The sequence below is a fragment of the Acanthochromis polyacanthus genome, chromosome 2 (genome assembly GCF_021347895.1).
Source record: "Acanthochromis polyacanthus isolate Apoly-LR-REF ecotype Palm Island chromosome 2, KAUST_Apoly_ChrSc, whole genome shotgun sequence".
NCBI lineage: Eukaryota > Metazoa > Chordata > Actinopteri > Pomacentridae > Acanthochromis > Acanthochromis polyacanthus.
Genome location: NC_067114.1, coordinates 15,473,724 through 15,488,977, shown reverse-complemented (window position 1 = coordinate 15,488,977; position 15,254 = coordinate 15,473,724). Strand labels below are relative to the sequence as shown.

The following is a 15,254-nucleotide window of genomic DNA, read 5'->3' as shown; positions in this document are numbered from 1 at the left end:
ACACACACACACACACACACACACACATATATATATATATATATATATATATATATATATATTTCCTAGCCATAATATTTACACCCACTGCTTTCTCTGCATCTCTCTCACATTCATTTTTTTTCTTTTTTCAACTCTCCCTATTTTTAAAACAATAAATATTTGCTCTCACTAACATGCTAATCAGAGCACTGGTTTTCTATTAATATGGTAATGACTCCTTATATTTACCTCCATGCTAATTTACTAAAGCAGTGGACATGGTATTTACCACCACATCCATTTATTTAAAGCAAAGTTTGTGGATTTATTGAGTGAGTGATTTTAAGGAAGATGCTTCTACAAATTTCTGTCATTTTATCTTTTCTCCTTCCTCTCTGATCTCTAACCAGATGAAATAAGTACTACTTTCTCCTAGAAAAATTTGAAGACATAATGTAATACTGCTATGTTTCGCTGTGCACCAGTTCTTGGATTATTGGCACAAAAGATCATTTATTTCCCCAGTGCAGATGCAATTCATGAGGCCAGCTTCAATGCAGACATATTCAAGTATTATTTTTGCTAATCTATCATTTTCACTGAATCTGACGCTTCATGAGTAATTGTTGAGTCTGCTGTATAATGAGGATTTAAACAGCGACTTGTCCGTTCTTTAGCAGTTTTGGATTAGCCAATATTCTTATTTTTTCTGATTTCCTGTCTTAACCTCTTCACCCTGATTTTTAGTGATCTCTTGATGTAGATAAGAGATAGAAATACCACAAACACTGAATATTACTCACCGTCTAGACAGCAGTGGAAAATGAATGTATAATTAAATAAATAAAGGGATAATATGCAATATGCAGGGTGTTCTTCTTATTATTTTATTTACAGTTTATTACCGAAAGAGGCAGTGGTAGCTGGAAACCCATGTAAAAACTCTTGCTCACCCTGCCCATTTGGGAACTCACCGTTTGTTTGTTTTTAAATAATAAATACAATAATTTAGTTAGTGTCATTGACACAATGAATCTCTGTAACATACATGTAGAGTATGCCTGGGCTTCTTTGTCTGCTGCTCCCAAAACAATGCTGACAGCACTATCATGTTTCAGTGCATCTATCTAAATGCCTCACTCTCTCTACACCAACATGAATGACATATTCATACGTCTTTCTTTTTCTCGCGCTCCAGCCACAACAGCAACGACCTGCAATGACCCAGGCATCCCAGTCAATGGTTCTCGATACGGGGACAGTAAGGAGCCAGGTGACAGCATGACGTTCCAGTGTGATCCAGGCTACCAGCTGCAGGGTCAAGACACCATCACATGTGTGCGGATGGATAACAGATTCTACTGGCAGCCGGATCCTCCTACATGTATAGGTAGGTGTCCAGTTTCTGTGGATTGCTAACTGCCAAACTAGAGGTTAAAGTGATTATGGCCAGACCACTGCTGAGTGAGGCACCATGAGGTTAAAGGCTATGTCATACTGCACAGTGAAAGCTGAGGAACGGATATGACAAAGATTTTGCAGTTTATTGGTGCTGTCCATTGTTCGCTATTTGCTTTTCCGAATGTATCCCACATATCTCATAAAAACGTTATTTTCTACACCAGAGGTATGGTGTTTAAGCTCAAGGAGAATCAGGGCAAGTGCTAAAGAAGCTGTGATTGGCGTACACACTGAGCTCTGTTGACGTGGCCAAGAAGAAAATTCAAGATGAAGTCGCAAAACCTCCTAAATTCCATTCTCATCTGTGTGACTGTGATGGACAAGTAGTGGCAGAGGCAGAACTGGGATGATAAAGCATATGGTCAGGAGGAGAATTGTAGAAAAAGGGCTTGAGCTATAGCATCACAGTATGATGGAGGTGGCTATGATTGGAATCCTATATCAGAACAGTTGAAAATCCACTGCTTTTATGCATTTTCTTTTTCTCTATTATCACCACCATCCTGCCCTCCTGCTGCTTATAGCCCAGTGAGCTTCTGCATCCCACTCCACACTTCATTCACACCACTCTGCTGCAGTTTGTTTTTTTCTCTCCGTCTTTCAGGTGTGCTTTCCTTCCTTCATTTCCCTCCTATGTTCCTTCTCACACTCTTGTTTCCTCACTAATGGAAAAAAACTGACTTGAAGACCTGGAACCTGGCTTTTTTTTTTTAAATTTAGAAAATGCGGGATTAGCAACAAAAGATACAATCTGTAATGCAGTGAGATCCCTTCAGTTTCCTCATGGTGCAGACTTCAGATATGTTAGTCAGAAACAAGCCTGTAGCATATTTACAGTTTCCTCTGCTCATTTTTTTTCCAGTTTATTTCAGCTGCTGCAGAGTTATATGCCTTTATTGGGATCCACTATATTTATTTTCCCTGATTAACTGCTGCATCCAGGTCAGTTTTTTTCTGGATATGACATATCTTGTTGAGTTTACATTTTTAATTATCCAATGACCTGGATGAGACATGATGTCATTCACTGGGATGAAGCTGGTATGTAAACATTGTGCACAAACCAGTGAAAATTCCTGTAGCAAGTAGCATGTAGTCCACCCCCAGTTCACAGCAACAGACCACAGAGTTTTACCTTGCCATTACATGCCACAGTCTCCTTTTCTGTTGCCTTCTTCTTTTCTTTATCAGCCAACACTGTATAGGCGTCCTCTAGCACAGTCACAGAGACCAGAGTTTGCCTTGTAAACATGGCTGTGAAACACATTATGCTTCGTTCTTGATATTGCCTTTGACTCTGTGCCAACGACCCCACGTTTTACAAAAGCAAAGATAAAATGCAGGGCTTAGTATTGCCCCATTTTCACTTAGCTTCATGTGTGCCTCCATCTCCTGCACTTTCACCTTAGGTGGTGAATCCCCGGTGTTCAAAATACCCCAAGATTGAACACAACCCTGCACAGCACCACACACAATACTCTAGAGCGTACTGTAAGCGTGTCTCTGTCTGTGAGTGATTTGCAACTGTTAATGCCTTTGTTTACCTCTATTTCACTGTTGATAATCCGTTCACACCCACCTGCCACCCCCAAGACACCTCTCCATGTTTCAAACTCTTCCTTCACATCACCAAATTGCTGCTTGAATGCATCTTTCTATCTCTCTTGCCAATATATCTTTCTTGCTCTCCGGCTTGTTGTGGGATAACAGGACCACTAGGGGTGATTGTCTCTCCTAACTACCCCCAGCCCTGCACTCTGTAACTAAATCTCACAGACTGTCTTTTGCTCTTTTACCCTCTGCAGCCACCTGTGGTGGTAATATCAGCAGTCCACTAGGGGTAATTCTCTCCCTCCTAACCAACCTCTGCCATACTTCTCATTACTAACTAACTCGCTTCCGCTCTGCCTTCCTCCGGGGGTTATATGAGCGGTCAATCAGGGGTGATTCTCTGTCCAAATAACCCCGAGCCTAATGCTGTGTAATCATCTTTCTCACGCTCTTCCTCACGCTGTTTGTCTCTCTCCAGCGACCTGCGGTGGTAACGTCAGCGGCCCTTCTGGAGTCATTCTGTCTCCTAACTACCCCCAGCCTTACCCCCCTGGGAAAGAGTGCGACTGGAGAATCAGAGTCAACCCCGACTTTGTCATTGCTCTCATCTTCAAAAGGTAGGCCACCTAAATTTAAAACACGGTGCTGTATCTACAAATACTGCTTACCTTCTTGCTTACGTGTAAGAATGTCTCTGAGCTTTATAATACAAATGGAGCTTAGCTTTGGCTGCAGAAACACCCCTGACACTTTATTAATGATGCTTGCCCCGTTTTTAGCTAATGCTACAGTCATAAGAGTCTGGTCGATAATAAAGTTTTTGTTGTCAGAAGACTTAATAAGATCAGAACACCACAAGACAAGAAAGAAAAGAGGGCAACAATGAGATGTGTTTGTACCTAATTTTGAGAGAATGCAACTGCAACAAACAATAAGCAGTGATTTTACTGATGATATTAACTTTTAATGATTTTGTCCAAATATCTCAGAAAACATGAAAAATGCAGACTTAAAGATTTAGGGAATGAAATGAAATACTTGCCCCACAAGCATTTCTAAAATATGTTTCTCCTCTGGCAGAAATTAAAATATGTATTGTCCTCTGTGGGTTTTGCTCATGCGTTTGTTCAAGTTTATTTTTCAGGGTAGACTCCATGACTCGCTGCAGCAAATACAGTCTGTATAGGTGTGTATATTCAGGATCTGGGCCTATTTATAATAATTACCATGCAGTTAGGGATCATTAAGGTACCCAATGAACCAATCTGTGTAGGGACAAGCTCTGAAAGTCATTCCACTTGTCTAAAAAGTGGAATCCACTTCTGAGTAACTACAGTTGTGTAGTGATTAGTTTGTGGTAAGATGACCTCTTTAGAAATCAAAATTAGAATTTTTCTTGATTGTCATGGCCTTTAACAGACACTTTTTTGTTGTCCTTTTACTTTGAAATCCTTGTGAACCTATTGGTAATCTCCATCATTGAAGAGCTCAGATTTAGATGCAAGAAGTTTTTACTGTATGTAAAAAGAGACTATTTTGCTCTCTATCACACAAACATATATACAGTTCTTGCACTACTTAGACACACTAGACTTGCCTGGGTTTTGAAAGTAAAATTAATGCATGAGTGAAGGGAATTTCTGACCATTTTCATGTTTTGTTTTTTGGTAACAGGACAGTGTTTATTTACACTTCAAGTCCTGATTGTGCCTCAATGGTGAATATTTTACAAGTCACTGTGGTTAGGGGCTTGTGACTAAAGCAAAAGTGAAGACTGAGCTTCAAATGTAGCAAAAGAGATAAAAGCAAAGCGGACTTTCTCCAGATTGCCAAAGGAGAAAAAATGACCCAATTTTGGCTTCATGTTTTTCAGCTGGAGAGATAATTCCCTTTTGTTGTAACTGTGCGACAGTTTTATTTTACATTTAATTAGGTTGTATTGATATTGGTTGTTTTGGGAATGTTGTGTATCATTTCTTTGTCATTATTTATTTAATTTTAACTTTGTAGTTTTGCTTAATAAACTATATTGAGATAGATTTCATTTTGACCCAGCTGTTAATAACTCTCTTGATCAGTCTTTGAATATATTCACAGCACAATGCAATGAGGTCAGAACTCATTTTATGATTTCGTTTGAGGGCCTACATCCAAGTCACACTTGCTTTATAGGTCTGAAAGTGTTACTTCATTTGGAAAATAATCCAAAGTATTATGTTTTTTAAGCATACTACCTATGCAGATTCAGTGTAAAAATACACAGTTTTGTGACATTACAGTAGATGTCAAAATATGTAATTTATTACTTAAACACAGTTATACTTTTTCAAGTTTGTTTGTTTGCTCTTAATTTCCATTCAGGTCTCAAGTCTTGTAATATCCTTGTTTTGCTCTTCTCATATTAGAGGTTTCGGTGCTATCCTGTTTCTTCTCAGTGAGATCTGTATGCTCTTTTTATGACATTTAGTAGCTTTAGCGTTCAGACCCAGAATGTATCACTAATGCAAAAGGTATTAGCATGGATCTTCTAATGCTTTGTCAGTGCAAAGGGGGCTTAGGTGCAGTTAAGCCCATTCTGCACCAGATATAACCACAGGGCTTAAACGTAGAGATTCTATGCACTTATTTTAACTTTGGTGATGTTAAACAAGTTCCTTCCAATTACAAATATTGTTGTGAGACAAATGGTACATAACACCTTTTTTGGCCCAACTCAGAAATTCATGATGGTGCTTTTGTGTCTTGAAGTGAAGGGGACAAGTGAGGGAGTTCAGTGCATATACTAGACAAATGTCAAAAACCTTGGTGGTTTTGATTTTACGTTTCCTGCAAAAAATGTGTGTATTCTAAAGGCTTAACAGAACCGTTGCAAGCAAAATGTGTGGCCTTTTGGCTGCATCGTGTGGCGCATTACCACCAGAAACAGTTACTGCTCTCTGCAGAACTGTGTATTACCTTAAGTCAGTGCTTGTGGCATTAATGCAGTACTTTTTGTGTATTTGGTGATAAATTACAAATGTTGCTCTATAGTAAATCTAGTGCTCAGAGATTTCCCTTCAGTACTTTCCTGCTAGTTTTAAATACATTTAAACTTACACAGTACATCTCCCTCTGTCTCGCTACTTCTTTATCTTTATTTCTTCTGACAGGATGGTGCAAACACACTCTCTCACACCCACATACACACATTTAACTCTAGCCAGCCACCAAAGTAGGATGGTTTGGCAAGACAGGTGGGAGACTGAGCTAATGCACACTCTGAAAGCAAACTAAGACAAAGGTGTTTATATATCTGTGTGTGTGTTTGTACACGCATAGTTTTATCCTCATGAGGATCAGATGTTTTTATATATGTACAGAGAGATGAGGACAAGCTGTCAGAGGGAACAAAGTTTTACACATGAACACATGCACATGTATGTTGAGGATATAAAGATCAAAACACACCATGTTGCTTTTCAAAATAAGATGACTGTGTAACTGGTTTCACCACGGCGCACACATTCTTGTTTGCTCTCAAATATCATAAAAATAGTTTTTTTTGTGATATATCATTGTTTTATATTGAAGACGAACACAAAGAAAACAACAAACACTTCATTGCGTCCAAAAAAAACCCATGTCAAATGTGTCAAAATGAAATTAAAAAGATTGGCAGATGATTAAAGGAGAGATAACACAAAGTAATTGCCATTCATCAAAGGAAGCAGGTATTTGATTTGAGGCTCGTGCCATTGAATTAATTGGAGAATCTGAACATAAATAAACACACACACACACACACATACTTGAAACTACAAACACTGCAAACAAACAGCAGACTCAATCTTGTTAGATCCCTAAATCTTAGTTTCTCTGCTTGTTTGTGTGTGTTGTTGTTTTTTTTTTTCTTTACCCCAGTTTCAACATGGAACCAAGTTACGACTTCCTGCACATCTATGAGGGAGAAGACTCTAATGGTCCTCTACTAGCAAGTCTCCAAGGCAACCAGGCCCCTGAGCGGATAGAGAGCAGCGGTAACAGTCTCTTCCTGGCATTCAGATCTGATGCCTCACTGGGCATGTCTGGGTTTGCCATCGAATACAGAGGTAATTGAACCCAAAAACCTTGAGTCGTGACATGTAGATTTTGCAACAAGGCCACATTGAAGCTACAAATCTTCATAGAAATTTGCCAGAAAATGTTAAAACTGTCTAAACTGTGAAGTATCGATCAGTTGTGATTATACAAAGTACACAGTGGGGCTCGTAGAAGCAGCAGCAGACAAGTAATGCTAATAAAGATAATAGTGGTAATACAGTAACAGAAGTACTACATTAGTGGTACTGGTTGTAATAGGAGTGATATAGGGTTAGTAGTAATAGTGTCATCATAATAGTGGAGTATTTGTAGTGTAGGTAGTAGATGGTGATAGTACAGACATTAATAAAGTAGCAGCAGTAGTTATCAGTAATAATCACGTTTAGCCTAATCACGCTATAGACCTAATTAAGTGAAAAGCTACAATAATATGTCACATCATCTTGACACATTATTGGGCTTATTTATCAAGACAAATCAATGCTGTGTTACATTTCTAGCAAATAAAATACTTCCTGACTGTTTTCAAGTTTTTCTGCAGAAAAAATAAAAAGCAATTATTGTCACTAAGTTTTGTGTTTATTTAGTGTAGTGATTAAATGTGTCAAAGCAGGAGTGTCTGCAGTACACACTGGATAATATTTTAATCTGCCTACTCCTATTAATTTCCTCCTTACATCAGAAGTCTTTTTCAGCTGAAAGGGCATGCTGTTCCATGTCAAGCCCATGAGTTGTTTACTTCCACAGATTGTGACTCATCCTGGTTTTACAGACGTTGCTTGACTAGAGGTGATTTAACGGCTATAGTCAACGCGGAACTCACTGTAGTTGTTCGACTGACGAGAGACTAGATCTGCTCTGTCAAATTTTATAAACTCTTTTTTTCTCCCCCTCTTGTTTCTCTCACCTCATTTATCTCTAATTAAAAAAAGATTATCTCCTTTTCTGTTGTCTGTCTCCCCACACCACCTCACACCTCTGTACTTTTGTCATTATTCACTACCTTTCATCTGCCATCTCTCTAATTAAAATACAGCCTTAATCATCTCCCTGTTTCACTTCTATCTTACCCTCCAACTTCCTCTCTTTCTCTCTGTCTGTCTGTTTCCCTTTGGCAAGCCCAATATCTCATTCTTATTGGGTGATCACAGACAAGCAAACAAGCTGGCCTAACGCCAAAGTCATAAAGATCCAAGACAGTTTTTGACCATGATTGACTCCTCATATTTTCACTGATTTAGTCTTTTATTGGTCTTTCTTCTTCTGACTCTGCTTCTACCCTTATCACTTTCTTTTTCTTCCAAAGGGGCAAAATACGTGTCTGACAGTCTAATATTGGAAATTCAATATTAAGTTCATTGGGGTTCAACAGATTTTAGCAAATATTTAAATTAAATGTCCTTTATTGGGCTGCATAAATCATCTAGCATGTTTTAGAAATGTGCCACCGTGACTGATATATTTAAATCCCAATGAAAATTAATGTGTGAATTTATAATCAGTACCACCATGCAAATTGTTAGTGTCTTTTCTGCACCACATGGGAGGCTGTGGTGCACTGCTTTGTACTAATGTGAGGCCTCATGAAATTGACAAATGAATAGATAATGAAAAATTGTGTTCATTTTTTAAAGTAATATTCCAATTCAGTTTGGCTATTCTTATTACATTGTGACACGAACACTCTCCGTTCTCCCCAGAAAAACCAAGAGAAGCTTGTTTTGACCCTGGCAACATTATGAACGCCAGTCGGACGGGCTACGACTACAAACTGGGCTCTCAGGTCTCCTACAGCTGTCACCACGGCTACACAACAGTGGGCGGGGATACCATCACCTGTGTCATGGGGCATGATGGGAAGCCGGTGTGGGACAAGGCGCTGCCGTCATGTAAAGGTAGGGGAAATACATCAAGGAGTACAGTAGTGTTACTGTCAGAGCTGAGCATTTAAACCTGAATGGTTAAGCTGCATACAATTTAACTGCAATGCCCTCAGTTTGGTTCCACATGGGGAGCTCGCCATTCCCCATTTTTCTCCCCCTTTTTCCAGTCTTCCTCTATAATGTCAGCTTCTCAGTGATGGTAAATTACAAGTCATGCCCAATACCTGTGGGGTTACCATGGAACTCCATTTAGGAAGGAAACGCTATCATGCAAATTTGTAAGTGATTTGTTGAAAACCTGCCTAAATGTGAGACTTACTGGTCCAAGACCAACAACTGTGTGTGTGTGTGTGTGTGAGTGTGTGTGTCAGTGATTGGAGGCTGAGCCGTCTATTTGATTGACAGCTCAGAGAGGCAATGCGGTGACACCTGCCAAAGTGCCATCCACAGCATCTGCATGTGTGTGTGTGTGTGTGTGTGAGAGAGAGAAAGTGTGTTCTCTAAAGTGGCAGAGACCTGACCCAGTGCCATGTGGGTAAGAAAAATTCAGATAAGGCAGAAGGCAAGGCAGTAGGACAGGGAAGGAATTTTAAAATCCACACGCACACATGGACAACGCACACTTACTTATAGCTCCCAACACTTTGAAAAAAGGCTCCTGTGAAAGCTCCGTTTAATAATGTCTGAGAGACAGTGAGGAGGGATGGGCTGGGGGCTGGTGGTGGTGGGAGAGAATAAAGATCGGATAATTGCACTCTGAGTAGCTATTTTAGAACAGCACCGAATAATAGACAGCAAGAAAAAAAAGAGCTCATCAATTCATTTTATCTCATGTTCTCATTCATCTAGTTCATTTCAAGATAGTACTGCTACTTATCACATGTAAATGTGTTGCACTTACTCAACCAAAGTGGAACCTGGAAAATTCTCTGCTGCTCTTCACTGTCCAGCTGTTGTTTTGAAGATGCTGTAATTTACTGTTCAGCAGCATAGAACAAGAAAAGACAAATCCCTATCAAAGTAAAACAGCATCACTCTGTCTTCTTTTTTACATTTTGAGAGCTGAATAGATTTACTCAAATATTGTTAATGTTGCTTCACTATAGTTCTTGACTATATCAACACATTTAGCACTGACAAAGTTGAAAAAATAAAAAATGGGGGGGGGGGGGGGGTGGCACTTCTTCTGCAACTTGATGGCAACACCTTTGACCAATCGCACTTGAAGCACTTTTTGCACTTACTACAGGTTTTTCCTTATGTCTGAATTCTTGCTTGTGTTGTACGTCGCTTTGGACAAAAGCGTCTGCTAAATGAAATTATAGAATTGTAGACATTATTTTATAGTGTTTCCAGTCAATCACTTTACTAGTTGACCTCCCAGATAAGCAAACAGGAAGCCAATTATGGCATCAGTTAGCCAACCTATTAAGGCATAATTTAACTGAAAATAGTTCTTTGGTCTGACGAGTAATCCACTGGTTCTTTAATCATTTATTAAGTCACTTCCTGCCTTCCTTGAATGGTTTCAGGTAAATGAATTTTTGGTAACTTTTTCTGTAAACTTGCTGTGTGCTAATCAAGAAAGAAGGGTGTCTGAATTTGATTCAGTCAAATATTTCGATATCTTCCAGCACAGTATTATGTTTATGATTAGGAGCCAAGTATTGACATTTTAGTCACATTTGAGGGCTATTAATGAAGGTCGCTTAATTGTCTTTTATCAAATAAGAACTGATCTGCGGCTTTGAAAGTCTCGCACTTTATCAGGCAACTGATTCTTGTCTTTATGCTCTAATTGATTTTGATACGATTTTTCCGTAACATCTGCTCCTCCCAGGTTGATACTGCTGTTAAAAAAATAATACAAGGCCATTATAATTTTAACACACGGACTAACATCACAATTATCCATGTATTTTGTTATCCTATCATTGCTGGGAAAAGAGAATTGTACCAGGCTACTATGCTCATATACAGACTGGAAAACATGTTGAAAATCAGCAATTTCACTTTATATTTTTGGCTTTTTTTTTGTAGCTCTTATTTGACCCAACTTTCAACAGTATTAGTCATGCACTTCATTGGTGCAGTTGTTGTTTATTGGTTTCCTCAGCTAGACAGATCTTTGGTTTTGTTCCTGTCCTTTCAGTGATCCAAATACACGGATAGATCTGCGGAGATTGCTGTCACTGACACTGTAAGACCATTCATACAGTCAAAGCAGAAGAATTTAACTGAATCCAGTCCTACCCAGTGATCTTGCTCTTTTATTCCCTCGACTCTTATTGCACATTGAATTTTCTCACCACATAGTTAGGGAGGTTTCTCTGTCTGTCTCTATCTTTGGGCAGCTCCTAGGGCTTTTAGACCAAACTCATTAGACAGGGTGAGACCTCTTTAAATAATACATCTCCACTTACACTCCCTCCGTCTCCTCTCTTCCTCCCTTTCATCCCCTCTCGCACGTTCCTCTTTCTCCTCCTTCCCTTTTCCCTTTCTCTGTAACTTCTCACTCACCTATTTCTCTCTCTTTCTGATTTTTTTCATCCTCTTCCCCTCTCTCTCTTATTTTACCTTCCTCCCACCTTCTCTGTCTGTGTCTGATTTACTCTATATTTTTCTCTTACTGTTTCTTTCTAGCTCTCTCACCCCTTCTTGCTCTCCTACCCCCCCCCTCTTCTCTCTCTCTCTCACACACACACACACATGCACACACACAAACACCTCCCATCTCAAACCGCTCTTTTATTGGTTTCCATGGTAACTAAGAGCTGGTGTGAGAAAGAAGGAATTCTCCGTGACTGTTGATAGGGTTGTGTGTGTATGTGTGTATGTGCATGCGTGTGTGTGTGTGTGAGAGAGAGAGAGAGAGAGAGAGAGAGAGAGGAAAAGAGACACAGAGAGGTAAAGTGAGAGAGAGACAGAGAGAGAGACATAGCTATTATAGAGTGCCGCCTAGAGGCAGTGTTCACGCATGCACACACACACAAATACACACACATGCACATGTACAGGCACACCAAATACAGTACAGCATAGAGCCATGAAAAAGTAAGTGAACCCTTCAGAAATTGTGTTATTTTTGGAGGTTTGTGTATTTTTGTCATAGCATGTGGTCAGACAAACACAATTCGTTGTAACTAACGAGATAATAAAACAAATTTGACTCAGGAACTAAAAGAAATGGAGTTCACAGAAAAATAGTTTGCTTTTTTGTTTATTGAGGATTGATGAAACTAACGTTAACTCGATTGGGAAAAACATGCAACACTACATACTGTATGGCAGTCAAAGCACGGTGGAGGAAGCATCATAATCTGGGGCTGCTTTGCCACTGCTGGTCCTGGAAAGCTAAAAATCACCGAGGAGGAAATGAACGCCCAGGTTTATCAAGAAATCTTGCAGGTTAATGTCAGAGTGGCTGTTTGCCAGCTGAAGCTCTGTAGAAGCTGAGCAATGCAGCAACACAATGACCTTAAATATAGAAGTAAATGGACTACAGAATGATGTCAAACAAAGAAAATCTGCCCTTTTCAGGGACACACTTAGAGCCCAGACCTTAACCCGATAGATATACTGTGGAATTACGTCCACATAGAGGCACTGACACTAGACATCCTAAGAATATGGTTGAGTTGAAATAGTTCTGTGAGGAAGAATTTCCTCCTGAACTGCTGGTCCAGAAACACAGTTTGAGGTTACTGCTGCCAAATGAGGTCTGACTGGTCATTAAAACACAGGAGTCATATTCTTTTTCCACTTACATTCAAAGGCACACATGCTTTTCTTTACCTAGAAACACTGATACACTGAACTTCCCTTTTATAATTCACTATAAATGTTTAAATATCAGTATTTTCATTTTCTGAGTGTGTGTTTATTTGTGATTTTTGCTGTTTGCTCATAACACTATGGCCTAATGTTCTGATAATGAAGACCAAAAGAAGGTTTGTATGTCTTATTCGTAATCTGGAATTATATTATTTGATTAACCAGACTGAAATCATTTTCTTCAATCTGAAACTGCACTTTTGACTCAAGGAACAGTGGCTACAGAGGATGCGCTTGTGTATTTTGAGGATTTCTGTTGCTTCATTGTGAGCTACAGTAGGTCAGGGAAGTTGTAAAATGCTTCATTTCCATCATCACAATGAAATAATTTCACACCACTAACTCCTCAGTGTAACAACAAAGATATACTCACAATACTCTACTTATTTCTGATGAACTTTACTTGCTGTTTTGCTACCCATAACAGTTTTCTATGGAGTTTAATTCTAAGTGGGTCCCAGTTTTCTTTAATTTGCGCACCTAGCACACAACACACAGGTGATGTGATACTGTCTAACCAATGATGTTGCACAATTTTACTGAAAATGTGGTAACTTGCCAAAATATGCAGCAGTATACAATTAGAGGCACTGAAGACAAAGACTGCAAGCTCGTGAACATGACTATAAACAGTGATGAACTGAAAGCGCTTTTAAAATCTGTTTTCCAAATTATTTATAAAGAAGGAAAGGCCAACATGTTTGTTAGACCTCAAGGATACACAAGATACTGCTCTTTGTTAGTGAACATAGAGTATAAAGAAACGTGTATGTGTTTACAAGAAAACTCTACAGGGGCCCTTTCATGACAATCAACACCTCCTTTATATTTATGTAACATTAAAAGCCTTCTTGTGGCATAATCCTAACATTTCTGGTAGGGTTTAATCAAAATATATGGAAGAGAGGAAATAACCAAAATCAATAAGGGCATGAAAACAGGTTTCCTTTTTGAGCCTCTTTTGAGTGTGAGGTACAATTAGTGTTGTATTTAGGTGCATTTTACAGATTTTGCCATGTGAATTGTTAGAGTACTGGTAGTTCTGCCCTACCTCAGTGTGTTTTACCCAGCTTGTATTTGTTTAGGCTGACTGGTTTAGGTACATCTGAGATTTAGGATTTCGTTTTCTGCCAATCCTGCTGGTGTGCAGAGGACATACTTGTTGACTCTTTTCAGTCTTGGGCCAGAACACATTGCAAGTTGCATCCACAGGCTGTAAAATACCATATGGAAACGTTATTCACAAAAGTACGTTTTCATGTGTAAAACTTCAAGGTGAAACATGAGCAGTCTGGCTGCTCAAGTAGGAAATGCTCAATCTGCTCCTGCATACAGATCGTTCATGTTTGTAGCCCCTTTGTACCCAAGTACACGGACACACACTAAATCCAGAAAATGGTGGGAGGTGTTATAAATAGCAGTTGTAAAGTTTTAAATCTTACTCACGGTGCAATTTCTATGGAAAAAAAAAAAGCCTGCGCATAAACATATTGCAGTAATTCATTTTACTGTTTTCCTCAATTTTCTTCTTCAATTTTGTTCTCATTGTGTTTCATGATGAAAATAAATGGGTTCTATAGTGAGTTAGTTTCTAGAAAACTCCTAGAAGAACTGCAACATAACTTTCAAAGTTTAGGACATTTCAGAAATCTTTCCCTGCACTCTTACTGCCACTTTAAGCCCTGCTGTGTGTGTGCGTTTCTGCGAGAGGAAAAGGAAAATGAGACGCAGACAGTGAGAGGTAGGACTACAAAAAGTGCTGTGTGTGTGTGTGTGTGTGTGTGTGTGTGTGTGTGTGTGTGTGTGTGTGTGTGTGTGTGTGTGTGTGTGTGTGTGTGTGTGTGTGTGTGTGTGTGTGTGTGTGTGTGTGTGTGTGTGTGTGTGTGTGTGTGTGTGTGTGTGTGTGTGTGTGTGTGGGGATGATCAAAGCGCATGGATGTGTGAGAGAAAGAGAGTGACTTGCATCGCATTTTTTGCATTTATTTGTATCTGTGTCTGTGTATGAGAGAGAGAGAGGGTGTGAGTGATCAAAGCACATGTGTGTGAAGGCTTTTGATAAGGCTGACACCTGAGCCTAGAGCAGCACCACTGGGGGATTGTGGGTAGATCAAGACAAGACCTCTAGACCTGAGGGTTTGAATGCAACAGCACAACAAAAACCAATGCAAAAAATATCAATCAATATCAGTGCGCAGGTTCAGGAAGAAACAAAAGAATCAGGGTGATTACTATGACGCTTTAGGAAACAGGAAGAAAGTAGAGAGGGATAAGACCGGGAAGGAGGAGGATGAGTGGGTGGGAGTGCAACTGTCGAGCAAAGAAGTAGAAACAAAGTTTTGCTGTATTTTTTTCTTCTTGGCATGTAAATCGGTTTTACCGAGCAAGCTTTAGCTGAGAATATGGGCCCAGTCTTAATGTCCACACTCACGGTCTCATAGAATTTGACATATGTTACAGATAAGT

At 39.3% G+C, this 15,254-nt stretch overlaps 1 protein-coding gene across 1 annotated transcript in view; it reads left to right on the top strand.

The window, feature by feature from the left end:
- The window catches only part of LOC110949783 (CUB and sushi domain-containing protein 1), a 329,068-nt gene that overhangs the window by 219,764 nt on the left and 94,050 nt on the right, over window positions 1-15,254 (top strand). The window contains 4 exon segments of the mRNA XM_051944856.1: window positions 1,181-1,372; window positions 3,473-3,611; window positions 6,895-7,082; window positions 8,775-8,969. Coding sequence (XP_051800816.1) covers window positions 1,181-1,372; window positions 3,473-3,611; window positions 6,895-7,082; window positions 8,775-8,969 — 714 coding nt within the window.